This window comes from Aquila chrysaetos, chromosome 19 (genome assembly GCF_900496995.4).
Source record: "Aquila chrysaetos chrysaetos chromosome 19, bAquChr1.4, whole genome shotgun sequence".
NCBI classification, from domain to species: Eukaryota; Metazoa; Chordata; class Aves; order Accipitriformes; family Accipitridae; genus Aquila; species Aquila chrysaetos.
In genome coordinates, this window is record NC_044022.1 from 20,765,770 (window position 1) to 20,791,939 (window position 26,170).

At 37.1% G+C, this 26,170-nt stretch overlaps 1 protein-coding gene across 25 annotated transcripts in view; it reads right to left on the reverse strand.

Moving 5' to 3' along the window:
- The window catches only part of DLG2 (discs large MAGUK scaffold protein 2), a 1,026,767-nt gene that overhangs the window by 607,290 nt on the left and 393,307 nt on the right, over positions 1-26,170 (reverse strand). For 14 of the 25 annotated variants that reach the window (XM_030042403.1, XM_030042402.1, XM_030042399.1 and 11 more), the window contains one exon: positions 25,109-25,189. The exons of the other annotated variants lie outside the window; for them this stretch is intronic. In XM_030042403.1, coding sequence (XP_029898263.1) covers positions 25,109-25,189 — 81 coding nt within the window. The remainder of the gene's footprint in view (positions 1-25,108; positions 25,190-26,170) is intronic. 25 annotated transcript variants of the gene reach the window in all.

The following is a 26,170-nucleotide window of genomic DNA, read 5'->3' on the forward strand; positions in this document are numbered from 1 at the left end:
CATCACTGGTAGTGATATCTTCATAGCATGGCAAAATATTCATAAAGGCTGCAAAATTTTATGATAAAAGAAAATTACAGAGGGAAAAAAAATTGAAATCTCATCCCTTCAGGCATTGTTCTGAGTCACTGGAAATAGTGGCATTCAAATTTTCCAACAGTCCTGCCAAAATGAGGAAACAATGAAAGATTATTTGCATAAATTATATCCTGCTAGGTATAACATAAAATCTAAAACCAAGAAAGAGGCTCCTGCAGAAAGAGTTGCTTTTATGAATAAAGTTTTGCAGATTGTTCTAGCAGTGAGTGAATTCCATTTCTGAAAACAAGAGCAAATTAATAACCACACAGGTTTTGCACCAGTGCTTTTCAAGCAAGCCAAAATCTCCTCAGAGAAACAGTAGCAAGTCAAATATTTGTAAAGCAGATGCAGCATTTCCCTTAATTCCCAGATGCTCAGAATCCAGATTTCCATACATGAATTGGAGTAGAAAGAAGAGCATTACCATGACTTACTGAAGCTTATTTCATCTATTAGCCAGTGCACATTATATGTTCCTTTCTGTGTTCAAGGCTGTTCAATGCAGACTATAGATGTTAGAGTCTTTCCCACACAGTCGAGGGCTCATGCTGCACCAATTCTGATGAACAGTACAGAGCCCAGCGTGAGAGTCAGCACTCAGTAACTCATGGTAAAAAATAAGCTGCAAATAGAAATCGTCAACAGTGAAAATAAAAGTACTAACAGGAATGAAGAATAGAAGAGCCTTAATGTATATCCACAGAGTTGCAATCTAACATAAGTCAGCCCTGTGGTCTCTTTTGTCCTGGAGCTAGAGAGCCTAGCTGAGCTACAGAAATCTCATTAGTGACCAATGGTACAAATAATCAACATTTCCTGCACTACAGCCAAATCTTCTCTTTTCCAGATTACAAAGGCTGCTCTCCTTGGTGCAGACAACATTTAATTGCCAACCACTACCAGACCTACACAGGATACAGCCTCGGTTGTTGGCAGAGATGGTTTAATGAATTTGTGGATTTGTCTCTTCACTACCCCAATCCAGCTGATGGTGGAAGAAAACGAAAAGCTATCTGAACCCCCGGACACCGAGCTTGGCATGACATTAACATTGGACAGTTTTATGGAGCACGTCCAGAAGAGCCGGGCAGACAACTGCGCCGTGTGATGCAGGAATGAGCTCTGCCAAAGCCCGGGCTGTGGGGGAGGAAGAGGGCGATGGTGGTCCTGACATCCCAGGGCTCCCTCCATGTCTGCCCAACACTGGGCAAATCCATGCCTGAGGTGATGACATTTAGCTCCATCTGCCACAAAGCTCTTAGCTTGAGTTTCCATGCGCTCAGCCTGCTGCCAGTGCAAAGCCTGGAGCTCTGCCATGTGGGAAGGAGGAGCCCATTACACTGTGAAAATCGTTTTCATATCTCCAGAAGCCAGCATTTCCCGTGCCACAGGGAAGAACATTAGCCGTATCTGTTCCATTCATTATTTCAGAAAACGTAAAAATGAAAGAAGCTTAATACCCAGAATCCCTTTTTTACAACTACTGCCATTTTAATTACCCAATATAATCCATTTTATCTAGGTTAAGGGTTAAATGCTGCAGTCAAAGAAATTGAAAAAAATAATGCATAAAATAGATATTTTTATTTAAAATATGTTAACATTAGGGAAAAAAACTCATCTAAAAATAGCGTAACAAGTCAGAAATGTTAAAAAACAGCGATGAAAAGGAAACAGCATTTACTGATGTTTTGTTTCATACTTGTATTGTCTTTTCTTGCAGTCTGGATGAGTAGAAATTCTCCTTTAAAAGGAAAACAAAGGTTCTTAAATCATCATACATTTCCATTAGCTGGGGCAATGAGAAAAAAAATGCAGAAAATAATTCGGGATCTGCACAAAAGGTACAAAAGTTGTTGTTGTTATGGGATAAGAGGGGAAGGGTCCAGATTCAAAGCAGAATGTTAAGGAACGTGGCAAAAGGGACCTCTTTGGGTTTTGTCTTTTAATATATTCATTGTAATTAAACAAAAAAAGGGACTTGTATTTTGAATGTTGTAACTCAAGTGAGCCCAACTCAACTGCTTTATTAGCTCAAAACACACAGGAGAAAGAAGGTGTATAGTTGGTGTCAAATGCTGCTGGCATTCTGTCACATTTATAAGTCTTAATTTACATATATGCACCTACTTGCACTTTATAGGTGCGAAGGTCAATTATTGCAAGCATAATTAACATTTTACTGCCAGAAGCTGTTAAGCTATTTAGGTAAAATGAAGATTTGAATAACAGAGCATGATAACTAGATACTATATTAAAGGATGAGTAATAAAATTTAGGATCTGAAAAACTGGGCTCATTTAGAGTATTGTTGGTTCCAAGAGAACATAATTTGACTTAATAAACTCAAAAGTAATAGAAATGACTGCATCCTGTAGCATAACTGGGGAAAAAAGTGTGCGAAACTCATGCAAATTAGCATGAAAGAAGCTTGAATAAAATGTTCCACAAAGAAGGAAAACTGATGTAGATCTGCCTCTGAACAGCAAGAGAAGGGGTGGAGGGAATTTTAAAGGCAGCTTTTCAATACCTGCAAGGAGATAACCAAGGAAGCAGAGCCAAGCTCTTCACTCGGATGCTTGGTGGGAGAATAGACAACAGTCCTAAATTGAACTGGGGGAGATTCCTTCTGGACATAAAGGAAAAAAAAATTACTATGAATATAATGAAGAACTGGAACGGGAGTCCAGAGAGGTTGTGGGATCGCAGTCCTTGGAGGTTTTCAGGATGTAACTGGATAACCCTGAGCAACCTGCTCTGATTTCAGTGTTGACCCTGCTTTGAAGAGCGGGTTGGGCCAGAGACCTCACACGGTTCCTTCCAGTTCAGCAGTTCTGTGACACATACAGTGATGGTGAGAAATAAAAACCACTCCTGAAATTTCAGTATTGAAAGAAAGTAGATGCATACTACATGCCTGTCTTGAAAACGGAAGCACTAGCAGTATTTATAGTCACAACCTCTAAAGCACTTCTCAGAAATGGTAAATAAGCTCTGTGCCTGAAAGAAGAAATAAAAAACAAAGGCCTATATCTGAAAGACTGATTGAGGAGTGGGCGTTTAGGCAAATTAATTCCCATATATTCTTAATATAACTGTATCATTTTTATTGACTTTAAAAAATCCATAATAGCCACTAAAATCTTTGAAAGCGAGAGAAATCATGAAGTTAATGAATAGTAAGTGAATAAATATGCATTTTACTTTTTAAAGAAACAAAGTAAAGCTGGATTTAGATCTGGATATCTTTCCAACTCAAAACCTATTCACAAATTCAAAATTAAATTATCCATAATATCTTGTTTCTGCAACTTTGGAAGAATATTTAAACACCTTTCACATACTAAGTAATCTCTCTCTGGCACATGGCTCAGCTTTTTTGGGCAACAAGATGTACCTGTGCTGGCAAATAAGGAACATGAGTTTTGTTATAAGCATGAAATTATTACGCGAGGATGTCAGAGGTGCAAAGACTGATGTCACGAAAAATAAAGGGTATTGCTTACAAGCCATGGAAACCAATGAATCACTACAGTTTGGTGTTTTCAGAACACAAAACATAATGGAGTAAGTCTGAAGTCTGGATGAATCAAGTGGAGACATGGCTATTCTGGACAGCTTCATTCAGTTATTACCAGTCACTGCTTTGACTCCAATGTCACTTGGACTATTAGAACAGAAAAAGTGAAGATGCCTCATTATCTCTGGCAGTTCTGAGAAAAAGGACAAAACATATTTTTATATACCAGACATTCAAAACATTTTATAGAGAACTCTGAGAGTGAGAACACTATGTTACAACAGCAGTTGTACATCTTAATGTAGTTCACACACAATGTTTTGTGCACTGTAATCCATTTTACTGAAAGACCTGATAGTCGTGACTAAGATATGTATTTTCTTTCCAAATATCACTTTTTCAAGTGAGCAAAAGAAACTTTGTACACCTTCTGGTCAAAAAGATGATCTGAACAGCTGAACTGGTCCATGATTTTAATAGAGAAGTATGATTGATGATTATTATGTGTCAGACTTTCAAATGGGAAAAAAATAAAAAGCAGATTGACCTGTAAACCTACATTAATACAGTAATACTTATATGGGCAGTTAAAGCCATTAAAAAATCTATATATACACACTGTCCAGCTAAACTGAAAGTTTCTTATCTATTCTTATATTAAGCAACTAATAAAATATTCTCGGATTGATTTAAAATTCTATGGTATTATGGCTGCAGCTGATGTTCAGGTTAATCTATTAAGAATTTCATAGTGGAATATAAAAAACTAAAGAGCAACCATGTGAAGGATCATAAGAAGTATATTGTTATATATGGGCTTTCTTTGGAAATTTTGAAAAGGCACACTGACAGAAACCAGAGATTTTCAGTTCAACAGAAATTAAAGAAAAATGTTGCTAAGTGCTTGCCCTAGATTTTATGGAAAACAGGTCTTGCTAAACCTGATTTCATTGTCTGTTGAGCGTACCAGTTTGGCTGGCAAAGATAACTGTCGAATGTAAAATCTTCAGACTTCTGAAAGGCCTTTACATGAAAACCACATAGAAAATTAGCACTATGAAATAGCAATAAAGCATAGATTTAACAGACAAAGAACTGGCTAGACGATAAATATAAAAAGTAGTCAACAGTGGAGTAACATGATTTGAATGAAAATGTCTCTAATGTAAATTTGTAGCTATAGCAGCAAGTCCTGCACTACTGAACCATTTCATTAAATGGTTTGAAATACATAAAAGTGCTTCTGATGAAAATTTTGGATAAGGGTTGGCACGGTTGAGAATACTGACGGCAGAGCTGTAGAGATCCATTCCCTCAGAAGGGATGGGATTCACCTGACCACATAAAACTACCTACTTTGTGGATATCTGAGCTAGTCACCTCACTGTAAAAGCCAAAGGAGAGAAAGAGAGAAATAGGGACTTTTAGATGCCTTTGATAGTTCAGATTAGTAACACCCTAAAAGTGCCTATTTCTCTCCACTGATGCTAAAAAAAATATAGGCTGACTCACGACATTGTAACTATTTGAAATTAGTTGAAATTACTCCCATTCAATATTTTTGTTCTAGTACAAATAAGTTATATATTTAGGACTAAAGAAAATAGGTAAAGTGTACAGAAAGAGGGGTTGAATATTGGAAAACAGGGACCCTGGAAAGAATTGAGGGCTTGTGGTGGACATGCAAAGAAACTCCTACCAGGTTTATGAAACACGAAATCCATGAAAAATTGGACATGACCCGGCAATGTGTGCTTGGAGCCCAGAAAGCCAACCGTACCCTGGGCTGCATCAAAAGCAGCGTGGGCAGCAGGTCGAGGGAGGGGATTCTGCCCCTCTGCTCCGCTCTGGTGAGACCCCACCTGCAGTTCTGTGTCCAGCTCTGGGGGCCCCAAATTAAGAAGGACATGGACCTGCTCGAGCGAGTCCAGAGCAGGGCCATGAAGATGATCAGGGGGCTGGAGCACCTCTCCTGTGAAGACAGGCTGAGAGAGTTGGGGTTGTTCAGCCTGGAGAAGAGAAGGCTCCGGGGAGACCCTATAGCAGCCTGCCAGTACTTAAAGGGGGCCTGCGGGAAAGATGGAGAAAGTCTTTTTACCAGGGCCTTTAGAGACAGGACAAGGGGCAATGGTTTTAACTGAAAGAAGGTGGGGTTAAATGAGACATCAGGAAGAAATTTTTTATGATGAGGGTGGTGAGGCACTGGCACAGGTTGCCCAGAGAAGCTGTGGCTGCCCCATCCCTGGCAGTGTTCAAGGCCAGGTTGGATGGGGCTCTGAGCAACCTGGTCTAGTGGAAGGTGTCCCTGCCCATGGCAGGGGGGTTGGAACTAGATGGTCTTTAAGGTCCCTTCCAACCCAAACCATTCTATGATGGGGTAAATCAGCCCGGACAGGGGGAAGAAATGTACCACCACATATGATTATATGCTTATTTTGGAAAAAAAATGAACTTAAACCCCAGATATACATTTGAACACGAATAGATCCAATTAGTAGCAAAGGGCAGTACAGAAGCAATTGTACTTCAGTATAGTGCATCATAACTCAGATGCAGGGATACTGCATAAAATTAAATTGTCTACATTTTAATAAGGACGTTGTAATACAAGACCTAAAGAAAGAGAAGAAAGAAATTATTCAAAGCATGGGGAAAACTTCTTTCAGTAAAAGGCTAAAAATCTCAAGCTGTTTAACTTTCCATCTGATGACTGAGAAGTGATTTGAATGCAGTGTTTAATATAGTAGAAAAAGCCATAACAAGAGCCACTGACTGTAAACTGTTGCCAGACAGCTTTACACTGGAAACGTGGTACATGCTAATGGCAGGGAAAGCAGCCATCAGAACAAACTGCCCAAGGAAGTGATGGCTTCTCTGTTACCTGATACCTTTCAAGACTGAAGGTCTTGCAGGGAGATATAAGCCTTTGAAATACAAATGTTCTTTAGTCCAGTGCAAGTTGCTGGCTTAAGGAAATGTGATTCTACCTAATGGCTCTTCAAGCAGGCTGCTCTTAGAGCTCCTTCTGGCCTTAAGCTCCCCAAGTTTTTCTTCCTGTGGATTGATGAATGGAGAATAAAGAGCAGGCAAGTACATGTGTACTGCCCGTGTTTCACTTCTGCCGCAAGATCTACTGACACCAAATCCCTGAATTTACACGTGAACATATTTCTTTCCAAAATCGTTTAAACAGAGGCTGTCAGATGAACTGGTGCTTTAGCAGCATGTGCCAAAGCGTGAAGAGAACAAAAGCACAGTGAAAACCCCCAGTGAAGAATATAGATGGGTATATGAGAAATGTTAGGTTATGTGATCATCTACACAAACACAAAGGAGCACCTGGAACAGTGACAAGTGGGGAAACCCCTGAGTTTGCATCTGAGAAGACCCGTTAGATTGTCAGACAAGGCAGGTTTGCAAGAACTGCCATGGAGATACGAAGGTGGTGGTCGCAATTCAGTAGGTAGAAGTCTTGCCCCCTCACCCCCCCCATCACTACCACACTGGTACTTGATGTGATGTTACAGACAGCATCATAATTCTGGACACTAGCATTGCTGAAAAAAAAATGAATAGCATTTTCTGAAAGGTTAGGAGTTTTAATCCCAGTGTCCTGGGTAATACTGATTTAAAATTTAAATTTAATCAGTTGATTTTCCTGGCAGTTTCACTTATTTTTACTTCTTGAGTTACATGCACTGTTCAAATAGCTGATTGATTCTTTCTCAGATAGCTGTCAGATGCATTTCAGTGCCTGAAGAAGTTTTCTATATATACTTATGTCTCTTTTAAGATCTTATGCTGATGACATCACCTGTTAGTATGCATTAACTCACAGAGACGGAGATTTAGATTATATTGTTGCATGCTAGGAGATAGCCAGGCAAAAAAAGGTGTGATTTAAATTCCACATGGATATTAAAATTGTTGATTTTAATGGAAATGACAACAAAAGTTAATACATAAGATTAATCACGTGCTTGCACGTCTTTCTGTGTTAATTTTTTTCTGTTGTGCATTCATTACAGAGATTGGCTAATGGGAATCCTGAAACTTTGATACAAAGAGTTTCTTTATTTTGTGGACACTGAAAAAGAAAGTCTGCAAAGACAGGAGCCTGAGAATAAACACTGAGTTCATCTCACTCCGGTCCGTGCTTCCAAAGACAAGCCATTTCAGTAGAAAAACTCAAGACCCTTTCCCCTGGCTGATGCCACTACCCACTCTGTTACCCGAGTCACATATTCCTCTGCACTGACTGCCTAAGACACACACTAAGAGGGGAGGAACCAGTTTTTTCCTTTGTAGCTTATCAGGTCTCATTAAGAAGAATTTTTCTTTCCACTAATTCTCAAAAAATCACTCCTTCAAACTGCATGCAGGTAATTTTGTGCTTCTTAGGCTAGTATAAAGAAATGTGTTGGTTCATAGCATCAAAACTCAGAATTCGTATGTGTGAAATATATATAGCTTATGCCTACGATCCTTACTGTTGCAGGATCTGAAAATGATACCAATAACAGGCAATATTCTTTACAAGTAATATTTGCTTCTAAAGCACTCAGGCCATTAAATCTGAAATCAGCAAACAGAGATAAAAATCGTGTTTAAGAAAAAAGGACAAATTAAGTTTATGAACTAAGAAATGGTTCCAATGGAGAGAAAAGTACAGCAATAGGGCTAAGAATGAAGGACATTATAATATCTTTTCTAAGACAAAAAAAAAAAAAAAAAAAAAAGGAAGAAAAAAAAGTACTGTGAGGAATACAGATCAGGAAAAGCATGAGATAAAAAGGAGGTGATTACAGAAAATGCACTATACCATCTGGATAATGTTTGACATCAGCAAAAGCAAACAAGAATCTGAAGGAATACATGTTCCCAATTATAATTATACATAATATATCATAGCTAGTATAATGAAGACTTCTGTAGTTAAGGTTGGTTTATAATTTCCATACTGTTCCTCACTTTTTCAGTTGCTTTTAACATTTTATTTCCTTTTGGCATCATCACATCCGTTCTCTCTGACTAGTACATTAAGAAAGTTCCTCTCACTAATATCACCTGGAAATGTTTCACACAGATGAAAAATCATTTCAGAAATATCACTGGAATAAAGAGGTCATACCAAAAGAGAAGAAATTTTGTCCAATTCCACAAATATTGTCAGGGTATCAGACTCAAAATGTTTATTTCTTTTGGCCCATGGAATAATTATATATAAACTATGCTAAAATATCAGAGAGTTTGGTTTTATTGATTACCACAGTTGTTTCGCAGTATTATGTGCCTGAGATACCCATCTTAAAATAGCAGTCCCAGTTTTTCTGGCAGAAGCACTGAAAAGAGGATCCAGTATTGCATCCTGAGGTGACCGATGGCCTAGACAGGCTGAAGGCTGGATGGAGGTTGCTGTTAGAAAATTCCATATTTATGAAAATGATCTGAAAAGTGTAAACACTTTATTCCCATGTCTTGGAATAGGGAATCAACCATATGGAGTTTTGGATATATTACATAAATTGGTCTAGCCACTAGACTGAGAAGCTGTATCATTAATTTAATCTGGAATCCTAACTAAGATGAATATTAAATAATTTCACTTCATCAGTTCACCCAATATGTACAACAGCAGTAAATGAGATATATTTTAATTGACTTAGCCTTTGGGGAATTGCTAGTGTGTGGTTTTTATGAACTTCCTCACTATGAGCAGACAGCATTCACAAAATAAAGTGATGCATTCTGAGCTCGTTCCCAGGATTAAAGAGAAATAGTAAATCTGGGTGAGATTTTGTAGTTGATCAAAATCTCACTCAAAGGACAGAATGACACAAACAGCAAGCGTAAATTTCCAATTAGCTGCTCATAAGAGACTGCTGAGCTGCTTTGATGTCTTCTCAATGTAGAGGCCAAGATGAATATTGCTCTTTGAACATTTTAATGGATATTAACATGTGTATTCTGTGACAAATTTGGACACCATCACACATCCCTCCCTGTATTTATAGTATATGCAGAGGTGTCAAAGAATATACGAATATGAGAATATACTAGTAAAAGAACACTCAATCTGCTGGGTAACTGTACAGCTACAACCAATGTAAAAATTAAGTGTTATTTAGCTGACAGCAAACTTGTAAATATCAGGATTTAGGCTGAATGACACCAATTGCCTGAGTAAGCAGAAAAGGGATTAGTAAGATTTTGTCACAAGTTTTAGTCATAAGTCTGTCATAATCAATGTCCATTGTTGTTTTAATTACGGTATTTGAAACCAAGCAAATGCAGCGATACCCAAATGCAATTAAATGAGAAACAGTTTGCTCTCCAGACAAATAACTAGACGGGCAACCGACATGCTTAATCTGGGAAGATACTTTCATCAAAATCTTAAGTGTAATTCATGAGGAATAGGAAAACCTCAAATGTTGTCCACAAGTGGAGCAGTGGAATAGACTAAATAGGGTACCTCTGACTGAAAATGTAACATGTTTACTAAAGCATTGATTAGAATTTCCAATAGAAGTTCCATTTACTCAAAATATTTTAGTGCGTGGGATATGTGTATTTGATATGCATGCATTTCAAATTATTAGACCAATTTTCATTAGCAGTCCCTATATCAGCATGCTTTTGAGTGCTAGAAATGGTTCACTCTGATTCATTTTCTGCGTCAGTATGTAATTTGATGTCAGAATTAGCATTGATTCTTTTTAACCTCTTCCCTTTCACAATATGCTTTCGCTCAGGTTTGCTCGCTCACCTCACCCGAGTGAAATATATATTTGTTTACTAAGCTGAGCATTGGCAATGCTAAAATAACTCAAGAATCCTGTCGTGCTCCAGCTAATGGAATGAGATACGTGAGCGGGGAAGGAAAAGCTGTGGAGAGTCCATTTGTCCCAGTTAGTGATGGGAGAGGGCACTGGGTCCCTTAGCTCAGTGACAGCGCAAAACGATTACAAGGCTGTGCTGTACGTGGCATTGCCCTCCTCTTTGGCTCTGGTACAGTTACACGGTTTCCTCCAGGAGACTGCTGGGAATAAGATATTTAACACCGTACTATTGTCTGAATATTCTTTTTAAAGGCAAATAAAATATTCTTTCTAAAGTCTAATAAGGCAACGTGTACAGAAATAAAGGTGCAGCATTCACTAAGTAAATACTGAAGTCAGTGCAATTCTCTACTGACTTTTTGGAACAACCAATGTCAGCATATTAATACAAGATGAAAACAAATGACCAGACTAGAATCAGCCATCAATTGGAAGGCCTTAATCTCTCTCTACATAGTACAGTATGAAAATCTTAAGCTTTGTGACAGCAATGACTAATTTTAAGTGAACAGTTTATAGCTAAACCAGCAAAGCTGCAGTATTCAGCAACACTCCACTGAACCTAGTTCAGTGCACCTTATAAAATTTGTGCTTGCTCCACAAAGCTATTTATACTTCCTTCACATTAAATACCCAAAGACCCATAAAAATATTGCTTCTAATCTGTGGGACCCTCCTACTTCTAAAAATACATGTCACCTAGTAAATCTGGATTTAAAGCCAAAGATTCATAAAATTAAATTGGATTAAGACTGAATTCCTTTTGAAGAGAATAAGACACCACTTGTCCAAAGCCTTATACTCTACTTTTTATCATGATGAATTGCAAGAGAATTGAGACACAGCCCTCGCAATGTGTCTCCTACAAACAGGTTTTCATATTTAATCAGTCATTGTCACCCTTAATTCCCTGGAGACAGCTGATGTGGCATTCCTGGTACCCCAGCATCCACAGAGGCTGCAGGCACCCAAAACTTTAAATTACAGCACAAGAGGTAACTCCTCTTAATTTTGTCTCTTCATATTTCTCACTAGGGTAAGAAAAGCATCCACATTCCCTTCCTTAAAAAAAAATATATATATCTAAGAAATACAAAAGCACCAAGATGAACAAATAGAAAATCCATGGCTTTTTATGAAGCTGACCCATTTTTTTCCCAAGTTACTTCTGAATCTCCCTCCTCTGAATTATGTACTGTGTTATTCCATTAGATCTACAGACAGCCTAGGCAGTACCATGCGTATTTATGGTACTCAGGCACAATAAACAGACGGTTTGTGTACACGCAATGTCATTGTGTGCTCAGCAATTCACAAAAAGCCTGGAAAGAAGAAAAGGTTTCACTATGATTAGGACTGTTGGTCAACAGCTACCTTGAGCAAAGCATCCTTCAAGAAAGAAAATGATCATTTTTTCTTCCACCTGGAAATGGAATGTGAGCTTTGTTTAGCCTAAGACTGGCAGCTCAAGTAATCTAGACCATCACACCTTTACCTATCATTTCCATTTCCATTTAACTCTTCATTTGATTTCAATTTGTCAGATCTGTAGATGAAGTGCTTACAGTGGTAGAAAATTTCTGTAATATAAGCTTGCAATAACTATGTATGACAAGCTTAAGACAAATGTTTCAGGCATCAGATTAAATGATTTACATTAATTAGGTTCTAATAAGATCAAGCCTTTAATCACTTAGTTTGACAGTTTTGAATGCAGTTTTCAAACCAGATAATTTTGCCTTTTCTTTTTAACAGAAAGTTCATCAGTAAAAGGCTCTGGATTATTCTGCATTATTTCTCCTTTCATCAGATGACTGTCTCAAGGAAAGACAGTAAAGGACTGAACCCCAAATTTGCCTTCTTCCAACAGAGTAAATATGCTAAACTAAGCAACTCCTTTACCAGTATAAGGTTATATACTAATTTGTCTTATAGAAACAGTCAATCTCTACACAGTCAACAGAAAGAGACAACCTGACTTAAGACTGTCTCTGAACCACACTCTGCAAGCCTGTGAGGATACATTTTTCTCTCCACTCCTAAGAACTTTGCCCTAACTTGCACTTGTAAAGTCACATGCACCTGTATTTAAAATTAAAAAGAAAGAAAGAAAGAAAAAAAAAAGCTGATCAAATTTTTCTAAGCGAATAATTTCACTGGTTTGTGAATATATTATACAGCTACAGATCCATTGTTTTTAATAAGTAATATTCCAGCCCATTCAATAACATCAAATGCAAGAAATTCTGGTGTTATTTATGTGACACCTCTTAACTTCCTGCAAAGGCCTGCAGGACAGTGTAATATGGAGAGCTATTCCAAAGTTGTGTTTTGTTTTACATGTTTTCTTCACAAACCAAATGCTAAATGACAGGGCTTCATGCTATACTGTCCTACAATTAGCTTTAAAAAGTTAAAACATATTTATTTGTAGCAATCTAAGAATGTATTGCAATAGCCTGTTTCCTTACATTGGCATAGCCTGTGCACTAAAACTAGTCCCATTGAAAAGAAAATGTTGATGTTAAGGGCACGAGTTCTCATGCGCTCTTAAAAATAGGGATTAGATCAGTTTTGAGTTCTTCAACCAACTGTTACTGAAGAACCACAGACAGTTGCTTGGAAAATGAATTCTTTGGGTTATTTAACCAGAATATGAGATGCCTGTTCATGTTTATAGTTAGAAGGCAATCTGTTTTACGAGATCCGAAAATTCATAGAACAGCAGAAACAGTAAAAATGTCCTGTATATTGATTTTTCAGAAACAGCCCCTTTGCATGAGCCTGTTAAGCCTGCACTTATAAAGCCTACTTTTTATCTTGAGTAATTCACTATGTGAAAAAACATCAGACAAAGAATATTAAAAAAGACCAACAAAATGAGTTACATCATATGACCGCAGACGTATATGAAGGACAACTTACACAACACACACCACTGTAGGGCATCGAGAATTTCTGCTTGTCTATTAACCTAAATATTAAGCCAGGATAAAACACATATATTTTGCTGCAGTTTATGGGGTCTCTTTGTGCCATATCACCCAGCTAATTTCTAGGACTAAAATGCCAGTGTGTTTATGTACAATAGCTTCATGCAACTTAAGTTTTATCTTCACAGTCTTTTTAACACTAATTAATTTTGAAGTCATGGTTCTCAAATACCACCACAGCTGCACAGATACTGTAAGACTTTATACACAGTTGCCATGTAAAGTCCTGTTTCTTCAGAAAACCTGATAGATTATAGAGATAGATAATATAATAACATAGATTATTGCTTGACTAGGTAATATAATACTTGACTTTTCAAACCTGCATCTTATGTGAATTTGCTGGTGTCATCTGCTCTAAGACAGAAGCAAAACTCAGCCCACCTCTTTCTCTAGAGGTTTTCCCATGTTAAAGAATAAAAGCCACTCTATGGATTTAGATGTGGTTCAGTCTTAGCCATGCTGCAGATTATTGTTACATTTCTATGAAATATAGCCAACACAAAACTAAGAAAGGAAGAGGAAAGGAACTTTAGCCAGTTAACATTCTATATCCTCTGCTCAGCAGACACTTATTCCATAGGCAATTTATTAACACTTTCTTCTTCTTTCTTTCCCTCCATTCCCATATCTTTTTCACATTGTTCAGACTCACTCATCCCTGTATGGTGCCTCTCTAGAGAGCTTTTTCACTTATGTTTCCCCAATTTGTCATCAATCTCGCCTTGTCTTCTGTCCCAATGAGTGACCCACTGTCACTCTCTCATCCCAAGTCATCCTCTTTACCAACAGATATACAGACCTGGGAAAAAAAGTTAGCAGTGCTATTAGAAAGCTAACCTAAGAAGAGAGGTTTCACTCTTTGAGATCAACTACTTGTTCAAAAGCTGCCTCTCTCCCAGCAGCTAAAGAAGGCAAGTGGTGACCTTCATAGAACAACTTTGGAATTTGCTCAGCAATTACCTAATTTAAACTGCTGAATTACTAGGAAGAAGAGCAGCAAATAGTAAACCCTCAAAAGATTTAAAAAAATATCTTGACTCAGAACTCAAGAAGTCATCCGGTTGTTTCAAAAGTCATAGGAAGGGTTTTATACTCTGTAAACATAGGTAAAATTTCTACCTGCTGATGCCAGACTCCAATCATCTCCAAATTATAGTTCTCCTTTCCTTCCGTTACACTGGGGAAGAGTGAGTAAGATTTAGCCATTTATTATAGATCTAGCTTTTTCCCCATTACCTCTTGAAATTGCCCTGTTAATTCATCTGCAGAAGAAATGAAAAATAGCTATTACCAGAAGCATGAGAACCTAGAAGAAGCGTGGCTAGCGCGCTTTCAGGCTGGTGCACCACCTCTTGGCCTAAGGAGCGCAACCGACATCCATCACAGTGGAAAGAACTTTTTTTTCCCCATAAGGTTGCGTTGCAGAGGTAAAAATGGTATTAACAAATTCTTCAGCATGGACAGGGAAGACATTTTATCCCTTTTGTCCCAAGGCATCTGGTACATTAAGATCATGTGAAAATGCCCTTGTGGTCACTTCCAGTATGTACTTTTGGACCCCTTCTGTAAGTGAACACCTACTCTTTTTGCACGTGTTATGAGCGCTCAAAGCTTTCCCAAAAAGGAGAGTAAAACTGGATCTTGTGCAAGTTCATTTTCCCACCGGCTTCCCAGGAGTGGCACTTGAAACCTAACAGCAAAACATCCCACAAAGTTACTCCTTTATCATCTTTCTTTGGAGTAATAATTAATTGAAAATTGTCAGTAGCTGGTGCTTTCTTAACATGTTTTTGTACCTCTTCTGTCCTACTTCACCTATTTTTAGTTTTTCCTCTACTTAATTTGGAAACTATTTGGGAGAGGGTCTGTCTTTTCATTCTGTGTCCCTATGGCACTATTGTCTTACACTCTAGTTCCTAGTTTTCACAACAGCTATAAACATAGCAGGGAAAAAAATCTCTGAAAGAATGATCTGATTTTGCACACTTTGTTAGCACTGATTGATGAAAAACTCCTTAACTGCTTGAAAAATAGACCTTTTTTTTTTTTTTTTTTACAAGTTCTGGCTTAGATTTTAAGATCTCACAAAAGGATTAATTTACCTAAACTGTAGATGCAAATTTTATTAGAAAAGATAATCCCCCAAAGTTTACTCCAATTCTTGCATTGTGTTGCATAAATATTATTGGAAAGTTGCACCATCAGTGACATCACTATGATATAAAAAGTTTGTAGTGTGGTTTTGCCAACAGAGACTTCACAAGATTAGGTGAAGAGAAGGCAAAAACAAAGCGAAATGCCCAAATATTTCAGTTACCAGAAAAAAAGCAGCTTAGCACTGTAGGAGTGGAAATGAAACCGAGGAAAGGAAAAGCTGAAACTGAACATTAAGAGTGACAGAGGTGTGGCTAGGAAAGAGCAGTTGGGATTTTTAAATTTGGATGCCTACGATGTTTTTAGTTCTCAGTCTATAATTTCACTCTTCAAAATCAATCCCTAATTAATTTCAGTGAAAGTCACAGAATCATAGAATTTTAGATTTACAATTTGGGCTGGAAGTGACCTCTGCCATGTAGTCCAACTCCTTCTCAAAGTAGAACTAACTTCAAAGTTAAAGTAGGAGGCTCAGGACCTATAGTATTTTAGAAATAATTTCAGGCCCTTATTATTTTAGAAACCTTCAAAGGGAGCTTTGAAAGTTTGGGATCCAGAAGTTCTGTGGAGTTTAAGCTTAAGGACAATTTAAGCTAAGAAAAGGACAATTCTTTTGACAGAACTTCTAAGCAAAATGGAAGAATCTGGCAATTGGAAATTTAGTTCAACGAGCTGAATCACATATTTCTAACGGGATGGAGGCCTTCAGAGGTCACTAGAAGGGGCAGAAACCTTTGAATATGGGACAAAAATGAAGAATGAGCTGTGTTTTGCTTGCATCTGTAAGGTAATAAATATGTAACTGGGAGAAATTTTATCTGTCAAAACAAAACCTGCAGTTTTCAAATACCTATGGCCAAAGTGAGCTGTAACTGTTCTTAGATAAGGAAAACACATTACAATTTAATATGTGTGTGGGAAGATCTAAGTCAACTCATTCAATGACAATTAAAACCTGTAGCAGTACTGAAGGCTTACATAGTGAAAAAGCTATGCATATTCTATCTCTCAATAATATACTCTGCCTTGTAGATAACCAACCTATAGCAAAAGTATATTTTTTTTAATTCTCTAGGTTTTCTCTGAATTAGACAACTGAGCATTTTTTTTGTTTTTATTAAATAGAGGTGGAATAAAGAGCGTGTTTGGCTCACATTCAGGATGCTGAACATGGAAAGGTATATTAATTGTCTGTGCTTTGTGGGATTCAACTGCTTCTTGATGTCTAAAGTTTCTACAGTCTTTAGCTACAGATTAAACTGAACTCACTCATTCCTCATTTGTAATGCAATCAGTAACAATGTTTTTTGTAAGCAAGAACAATCATTTTTTCCCAACAAAATAAAAGTGCTGCTTTTTTATTATTGGGAGTTGGGTGCAAAAGGCATTGTAGAAAAAGTCTCCCATGGTAGAAGCTGAGGCCAGGCAAGTTAATCAGTTTGCTCTTTATTTTAACCTGTTTCTTTTTGTTCTTTAAAAGTCTCCAAACTGTCTACTAATTCCTATATCTCTTTTCAGTACTTCACTGAATAAAGGGTCAAACTAAAAATATTTTTTTAACTAGAGTCCAACATCAAGAAAAAATTTAAACCAAACATTTTCTTTTCAGAGACATAGTCACTTGATGTTATGGAGAGTTCTACATTTCTCTATTGCACCAAGAAAGAAGAAAGTACAATTTGACATAAGCTTTCATGAAACACAACTCTGTACTGTAAAGTTATAATTTTATCATGATCACTTTTACCCTGGGAAATACTTTTTCAATAACATATGAAAAGAATTCCACTTGTAGCTGTAAACCTCCTATAAACAGTTTATGTAAACAATAAACAGGCTTTGGGCTATCTACAGAAAGAGCATGTATTACCAATAAAATTAAAGACACTGTTTATATAGCTCATATTTCACAACATTCTTTGTGCTTTTCTGAATTGGTGAAGATTTGCAAGTATGAAGCAGGGAGAAAAATAATTTCAATCCCTTAGTTGGAGATTAAATGAATTACAAAATTAAGTAGGACAGCTACTGAGGCAGCAGGCATCAATGTAAAGTAAAGGCACATAAGAGAAAACTCTAAGATATAAAATACTTCTTTTTCAGAAAGATTTTTCCATTGCAATAACTATTTTACCTTAAGCTACAAGTTGAATTATGACTAATTTCTGAATTTACGCTCAGAGCTGAAAGAATTACATCAATCATTCCCAATGGACAGGGATATCCCAACTTTCTAACTTTAATAAATGACATTTTACAGTATATAATCAGGATGTTGTCTCCAGAAGCAATCAAAGCACTTACGTTTCTTAAGGAAAATTACCCTTAGCTGCAAAATTTTTAAAAGATCTGAAAAGACAGTGAATTCAGATTATGACTTCAGGCTTCTGAAGTTTTCAGAAGCTGAGTTTCTCAGCTCCTTACTGCTGTGTAATGGTGACTTCACACAATAATTTAAAGATTGTCCAATAACTTGCAAGATTACAAAGACTGCTGCTTTTTTGATTCCTTATCCTCAGAAGGTCTGGGTCAGTCTTTCAGAGTTGGGAAGCCCTTGTAGCTCTCAGGATAGCTAGCTGCTTATCTAACCTAAGCTGACTTTATACCTAAGTAATCAAGAAATCCTGGACGTTTCAAGTAAGCAGGTCATAATGGAGCCAAGTGTTCTTTAGCCCCACCCAGAGTAAATTGATATTAAAATAATAAATAAAAATTAGAAAATATTATGTCTGTCATGAGGGAAAAAGAAACCTCTGAAGGAAGTTAAGAACAGTCTGATATTATACCTTGACCACATAAGCTTCGCTACGTAAGAATGGGAATGCAGAAGGTCTACAACTAAAGTCTGGCAACTCTTAAGTTTTACTAGCTAGGGGTAAGAAATAAATTTCATCTTCCTTAAAAAGGGCTGACTTCTTTACACTAATATAAGGCATCTTTCATCCAAGTTACAATATACATCTCACTGTTTCGGTGAGGCAGATGGTACAGGGACCCACAGCACACGTGAACGGACATGGTCTTCTCTGGGAGGAAATACGGAGTATATTCAGCAGTGCAGTGAGGTTAGAGTTTACTCCAGAAACCAGGGTTAGCGGATGGTCAGGACCACACATTTGCTCTACAGGAGGCTATGGGAATTTAAGCCGACACAAATATTCAGCACTTTTGGCTTCGTTTCTCAAGAGCGCAGGAGGTGCCTTCAGCAACTGCATAGCCATGCAGGTACCTCCCGGAGCTCTCAAAATTTATGGGGATTTGTACAGAAGGGACTGTGAGACTGAAGGCATCGTCATCTCAGAAAACAGTTATATCCAAGCTACCCGCCTCAATGGCAAATCTTTACCTAATGTGATTTAAAATAACTGAACTAACCCCCCCTAGTTTTTAAAGTTTATATAATGGAAATGACAACTGACCCAGCACCACAGAGCACAATTATAATTAACAGGAGACTTTTCTGAAAAACGTCTGTGGTGCCTTGGGGAACAATGTAGGTCACAGCATCAATTAAAAGCAGAACAACCTCTTCATTGCCTCTGTAACATTTAACTCCAAACCATTTTGTTGCTGTAAATTAAACAACCCATGCTGCATTACATCACAGGAGTGAAAAAATCAAGAACAACTAGTTTAAAAACTCATTTCAAGATCCAGCACTCACTTTACTCCCTATAACACGGGCAAGCAATACAAAATACTGGTTATCGCTATTTTCCTCAGCTTTGTTGAGCAAAACTACTATCTGTATATTCAGTTTTCTTTTACATTATCTGGATAGTAATATTAGACCTCTGCAGGAAAGTATGTAAGAAATATTTAATTGAGGATTAAAACCAGCAGTTACCTTTGCTGCTGATTGCAAAGGAGATGTAAGATTATTTAAGACTCTAGGGTTCAGTTTTGGTAACTGGAAGCTCTAGTGAACACTCTTTTATGCAGGAAAGTCAAATATAGACATAAATCACTTCAGATAAAATGTGTCTGCAGGGGCCACTACAGACAGTTTACCTAATTACTTTTCTAATATTTTAAGAAATATCAATGATGACTGTTAATAGAAGCCACCCAACAATTTAAAGGCTTTCACTTTGATGGAATTGCCCACAAATAGTGTCCCTTTTTAATATCAATAATTCCTGTTTCTTAACAACAGAGACAATTTTCAGTAGCATTCAAACCAGAAGAAAGATCTTTGGTAATAAAGCCTCTCAAACATTGTCTACCTTTGTAAGTCTTTGTTCATCTAGAAATAGTGGGCAATATCTTGGATTCATTTAAGTCTTTTGAAGTTTTATTGTTTGCTTGAATGGGAGGGGAAGCAAATTCTTCTGCTCAGCTTGTGAGGTTGGAAGGTCAACTACATAGTGGTGATAAGCTGGACTGCCTGAGCAATATCTGACAAAGTCCATGAGAGAGACCACAAGGGAACATCGACACCATAAGGAAAGGGAAAATAAATTTATAAATTGCACCTCCAACTCTTCTACTACTCATGAATAATCATAAATAACAAAAAGGTACTGCAGGCAAAATTAGACCTCCTGATACCCATGCAATATTTTCAGCATAAAAATTCTTCACAGAGAAATAAGTGAGTTCATAATGCTATAGGGGTATATAGGCAAGTGCAAAGACTCATTTCTGAAAACTAGCAGGGGGAAAAGCTAAATATCTATGTTAGTTAATAAATATGTCACAAATGAGAACCCAAAGGAAGTGGATCTCTACATCAGAGAAATTCCACTTTAATACAATCAGGTTTTGAGACTCAAACTCTATGATCTCTACTGAATTTCTTGCATTACAATAAAGAGTACAGGAGCTCAGTTCCCTTTTCCGAGTTGAAAATTTAAGACTATGGAAAGAATGTTGACTTCTGATTAGCCCAATATCCATCGCTATAACCTCTCAGTGTCAGTGTTAAGGACTGGTATTCCACTGTTGAAGGCTTTCAGCAAATCTAGAATGCAAAAATGGAGTGGCCAAGCTTCAGGGAATTTCCAATCTAAGTGTAAAACAAGACAACAGACATAAACCATTACTCAAGAGTTCTCATCAGGATTTGACCAAAGTCAATGTAGGGGTCTAAGAACCCTAATTACCTAAGCCATTGAATTTTTTAGATGTTAAGACAAAGACAGACTTTGCTGGTGAATTGAACAAAAAGCATGAAAATTTTTTTTTGGAAGAGTTCACAATTGAACAATGGACCCTTTCATCCCTACCTAACCAGAGAGGAGAGCCACTTTGTCCCAGTGAATGATATAGGGTAAGTAGGATGGGAATAAGCGAAGACACTTTATTTTAGGTGCAAGTCAAAGCAGGGAGCTAGAGAAGAAATGCTATAATGGGCTGTAGCGGGGGGACAAAACAAAGCTAATTTTAATTATACTTTCTCTAGGGGTTGATCAGTGTACCTATAGACTTGTAGACTAGGGTGTCTCAGTTTCTTCTTACCTCTAAATGTTCCAGAATGTTATTCTATGAGAACATATCATTCACGGCCCTGATAATATGTGTAATGGTTCTATAATAATGAATTAGTTATATGTAAAACAGATAGAAAAAGCCTGAAGAGTCTTCAGGCAGTATTATGCTTCTCAAAGCACTTTCAAAAGAAAGGAAAACATTATGTCTCTTTTACAGGTAGGAAAACAAAGGCAAAGAGCATGAAGCAAGCTGCCCAAGATGACTCAAGAGACTAGTTGCAAAACCAGGAATTGAATCAAAATATCTTAAGTAAGTCTAGAGTGTCATTTTAAAGACCACCCGATCTTCAACCAGTTATACAAAATATCACTGAGATGTAGATGGCAGACAGTCACACAGCACTGAAATGTCAAACCTTCTCAACCAAACCTTGCCGTTTGAATCAAAATTTAGCTACTCCAGATTACAAATCAATGAAGGAAAATTAATTTAGAAATCAATGATCTTGGAAGGATTCAAACTTCGTCCTCCACACATGTAGGCCAGGAGATGGCTGTACTGAGCTTTTTATATAATCTGGTGTATTATGGAGTTAAAAAAAAAAAAAAAAAAAGAAGAAAACTACATATCTCCAACAAAAGCACAACAAAGTGAACCTAAGGACTTCATAACATATTGTGACTTTTTTTCCCTGGGACAGTAATAACAGAAGTGTGGATGACAAAGAATACAGGTGGCGCTTATTTTTTTGAGAAGCCTCTTCAGGTAAGTGGCTGACAGCAAAATTTCAAAAGGTAGCTGTATGTAGCATGCCTTCTGGCTTCTACATACAGTCAGATCGATTCATGGTTGCATTAAAGTGCAAGCTGCAAATCTCAGGGCAAGGAAAACGTAAAATGAGAAAAGCAGTGCTAGCCTCCATTCATCTATGGGAAGGAAGTAAAGAGGAAGTAAATGCTCTCATTAGACCAAGTAATACATCTCCACTTTTCTTCATTTGAACTAGTGGCTGGGAAAGAAGGGAAGAAGTTGATAAACTGCATTAGTTATAATTGTTGAATGTCCCTGAACTATATCATCTAATCCCACATTCCTGTGTTGGAGAAGTTTTTGCTGACTCTGCTGGAGCAAAGAACAGGAACCTAGAAGATTCAGGGTTTAGGGCAGAAAGTATCATTAGATCATCGAGGTTAGCCTAATGTACTGCAGCACATAACACTGACAACAATAACTTGTCTTAAACTAAAGTGTGCGTATCTATTTCAGAAAAGCATCTAATCTGGAAAACATAATGAGATTGAGATCTACCACTTCCCTTGATAGTTTGTCCTATATTCTCACTGCTAAAAATGCCTGCCCAGCATTTGTTTGCTTTCACCTTTTTACGTATTCTGCTTTTCTCTGCTTCTCTGAAGAATCCTCTTATTCCCCATCTCCCCACAGGAATACAGTGTCATTAAGTCATGTCTCTCTCTGGAAATTTTTTTCTCCACTCTAGTCTCTTTTCTCTCTCTTTATATATATTTAATATCTTTTAAAAGTATAGACTCCAAAACTTGGCACGATATTTCCAAAACCTCACTGTTGCACATAAAATAAAACCACCTCCTTATTCTTAATGTTTAGGGTTTTTTTTAACATTGAAAGTTCATAGTACAAGCCCTGCTGAGTTTTCTGTTCTTTCCTCTGGAACACTCTCAGTGTTGCTTATTTCCACTGTAGGGGTCTCCTCTGTGTATGTATGGCTGTCATTGCTTCCTTCTGGCTGTGTAATACTTCTCTTCTAGGTAATAATAATTTTGTTTGAGTGGCCTCTGTTTACCAAGCTAGACTGTAACTGGATTGCTCTGTCTGACTACTGTGTCCTCTTTTTTCCTACTTTTTCAATCTTTGTACCATCTGCAAATTTTACCATCCAAGAATTCATGCTGCCTTCCAAATGATTTGTGAAAATATTGAAATGTTTTGTCCACAACCAATTCTAAATCGTGGAAGACTACCCCTCAAAATTTCTGTGTAAGGGTCATTTCTCATTGACTAGTACTTTGAGATGTCAGTCCTTAAGGAATATTATTTTGATAAAGTATACTGTTATTTATTTATACTAGATACAATGTAAAATTAAATCAAATGCCTTATAAAAGCCTAAACAACATCTAGGACCATTCATCAAGCAAATTCACGTTCTGAAATGAAGTTTATCTAACATAATTGCTTTTCTTTAAAACTATACTGACTATCATTAATTTATTCCTACCATTAATTTATTTTTATGCTTGCTTTCTTAGCTAAATCCTCATTAATCTGTCCAATATTTTTTTCCAGGGCTGACATATAGCTAACCTGCTCTGCAACATGATACTCACACTCCATCTCTCTAGAATTTAAAAAATATTCCAACAGATCTTTTCAGCCTCCTTTTTTAAGGCACTTAGGTGAAAGTTATCAAGTAATGAGCCTTCTGCTTTACTTATTTTATCACTGGCAGATGTTGTTTAGCATGCTTTTAAAGATTCAGTGCTGTTTGCATAGTAGGGACACTGGATCTCCTACCACCATATGGGCTTGTTAAAGAGCAAACAGCACTTCCCTCCTACTGTGTGCCACTCAGTATTGAAGAGGTATCAGAGTTTTTGTTCATCTTTGCATGAATAAATGACACGATTAATTAAACATTGATTGACTAGCTTCATTTCTTCTTCTTCTTCTTGGTGTTACAAAAAAGCACCAAAAATTAGTTATGTGTATCTAAAATAAACCAAGAAATAAGCTTCGTTAAACTTTTCTCAAAATCTTGGGAGGCAGAAATTGAGTGTCCAGATATAGATTGTAAGAGTTCTTATCCATTATACTTGCTACTGAATTCATCCTGGGTTGCCACCTTAAGCACCACATATTTTTGGCCCTTATATTTAGGAAAATTACCTAGACATCCTAAGCCATTACAAATTGATGTCCAGCTGGCAAAGAGCTGTGCAAGGGTCACTCAGAATTGTCATCTGCCCTATTTATGCCAGGGTCTTGTTAACTCTGAAATCAAAGGATAGCAATTTGGACATCAACAATATATCACTTTAGACTACTTTTACCAGAAATAACCCATTAGTGTGCATTATCCTGATATCTTAAACTGCCTTCTTTTCCTCCTGAGATTGCAAAGGACCCAGCTGGCAAACAACCAAAATATCAAGTTTCTCACACATCTATTATCATAGTGGCAGGAGGTCATACACTGAAAACTGAGAACACGAATGCAACATAAACTAAACTGAATATTTTGATAACAGAAATTTATGGAGGTTAGTATCCTGGTGCAATAGATTCACTGGTATTTTTGTTTAATTTGGAGGTTTTTTGTACTACTAGTTTCAATGACAACTCCTCTATAGAAAAAGCTCTTTAATAAAAAAACCAACAACAAACAGCTTCAACAATGCTCTTGTCTGTCAGGCTCTTCAGGTCCATGATAACAGCACTATTCAACATAAATATACTTAGTCTTCCTGTCCTGTATCCCACATTGGTCCTCCCTGTTACACCTCAGAGATAGATTGTATCTCTGCAAGGTCAACAGACAGTAAAAAGGAATTTCAAAAGGATAAAGGTGAAATTTTCCTGACCACATGACATATCTAAAGTCTAGACATTTACATTAAGTTATTTGACCTTAAAGAATGTCTAGACAGTGGAGAGGGACAATCTTTTTCAGGGCATGATCCACCTCCGCCTAAAGGAGACGTCCAAAACAGCTAGAAGAACTGCATTCAGGAAGAGCCTCTCCATTGACTACCATGGCAATATAACGACCTCCTCAAATGTCAAAAGTCAGATGAGGCCAAATTTTTTTCCTAATAGCCCAAATTGTTTTCAGTTTGATCAGTATGTAGCTGAGGCTTCTTATATGCCACAGCATCTTGGCAATTATTGAAGCATTCACGCAAATATTTTTTTTTTAACTTGAAACAGGTGCTTTTGGGTCTAGGGGAGCATTGGTGACAAAAATTGGCAAAACTATGAAGCAGCAATCCAGAAACTATTTCCTTTCCTCACTTATTTCTCACAGCTAAATTCACTACTCTCACCTGTGCATTAGTCCATTCCATTTCAGGAAAAGGTCCCAGCTGAAGGCCTCTACCTGTGGGATTTTCTTCCTCTTGGCCTTTCTGGAAGTACATAGAGACATCTACTCAGGACACGTTCCAAACTCAGATTTCTCATTGTGTTTTCATACGGTGCTTAGTGGTGTGTTTTTGCTTCCCAGGTTGTCTTTTGGGGTCTGGGGGTTCATTTTTGCTATAACGGCTTTAGGAAATAATCTGGCATGCCATCTATTCCCTCCAAGCTTTAAATTGGTGTTAATACATGCTGAATTGCCCAGAGGCTTTTTGACAAAAATGAAAAGGCATTATATTATATAATATTCAAAATTTGAGTGCATATTATTGATTATAAATATCTACGGAATAGCTATTTATCCTTCGGGGAGAACAAGCAAGGGATATATATTTTACAGGAATTAACACTGTACTACTATATTTCAGTTTATTTTTAGTATGCAACATCTACCAATCTCAAGTAATTATTAGCAAATCAAGCAAAAAGGCTATAAGGAATAAATAAATATTCTCTTGACAGTCCACCTCTTTCTAGCTAAAATTAGAAATAACCCTGTTGCTTCTAAATTTTAAAACCCACTCTAATTATCACTATGAATTTGTGAAGTTTTAACAGTAGGAGACTATACATTTGCTTTTAATGAACATCAGGCTTCATTTTTTGTGAAACAGAAAATCTGCAGTGATTTCAGGCTCCCACCTAGGCATGAGTCAATGCCATTTTAGAAAACACATGAGTTCTTAACAAACAACAACAGTATGGAAAAGCCCTGTCAGTAAAAGGGAGATTTCTGTTGCAAGGATCGCAGTTTTTGTTAACAGCAAAACTACCATGTCTGTAGCTATGCATCCAATAGCTTTTTTTACAGAATGTTTAATACCTAAGGTACTGAAAAGCAATTTTACAAAGGCCTTATTCATTATAATGCTTATGTAATGCTGACCCTCACCTTTTAGTATATTACTTTAGACACTTTTTGTTTCTATATTAGTAAAGAATACAACTTTTTAAAAACAAAAAGGACCAAA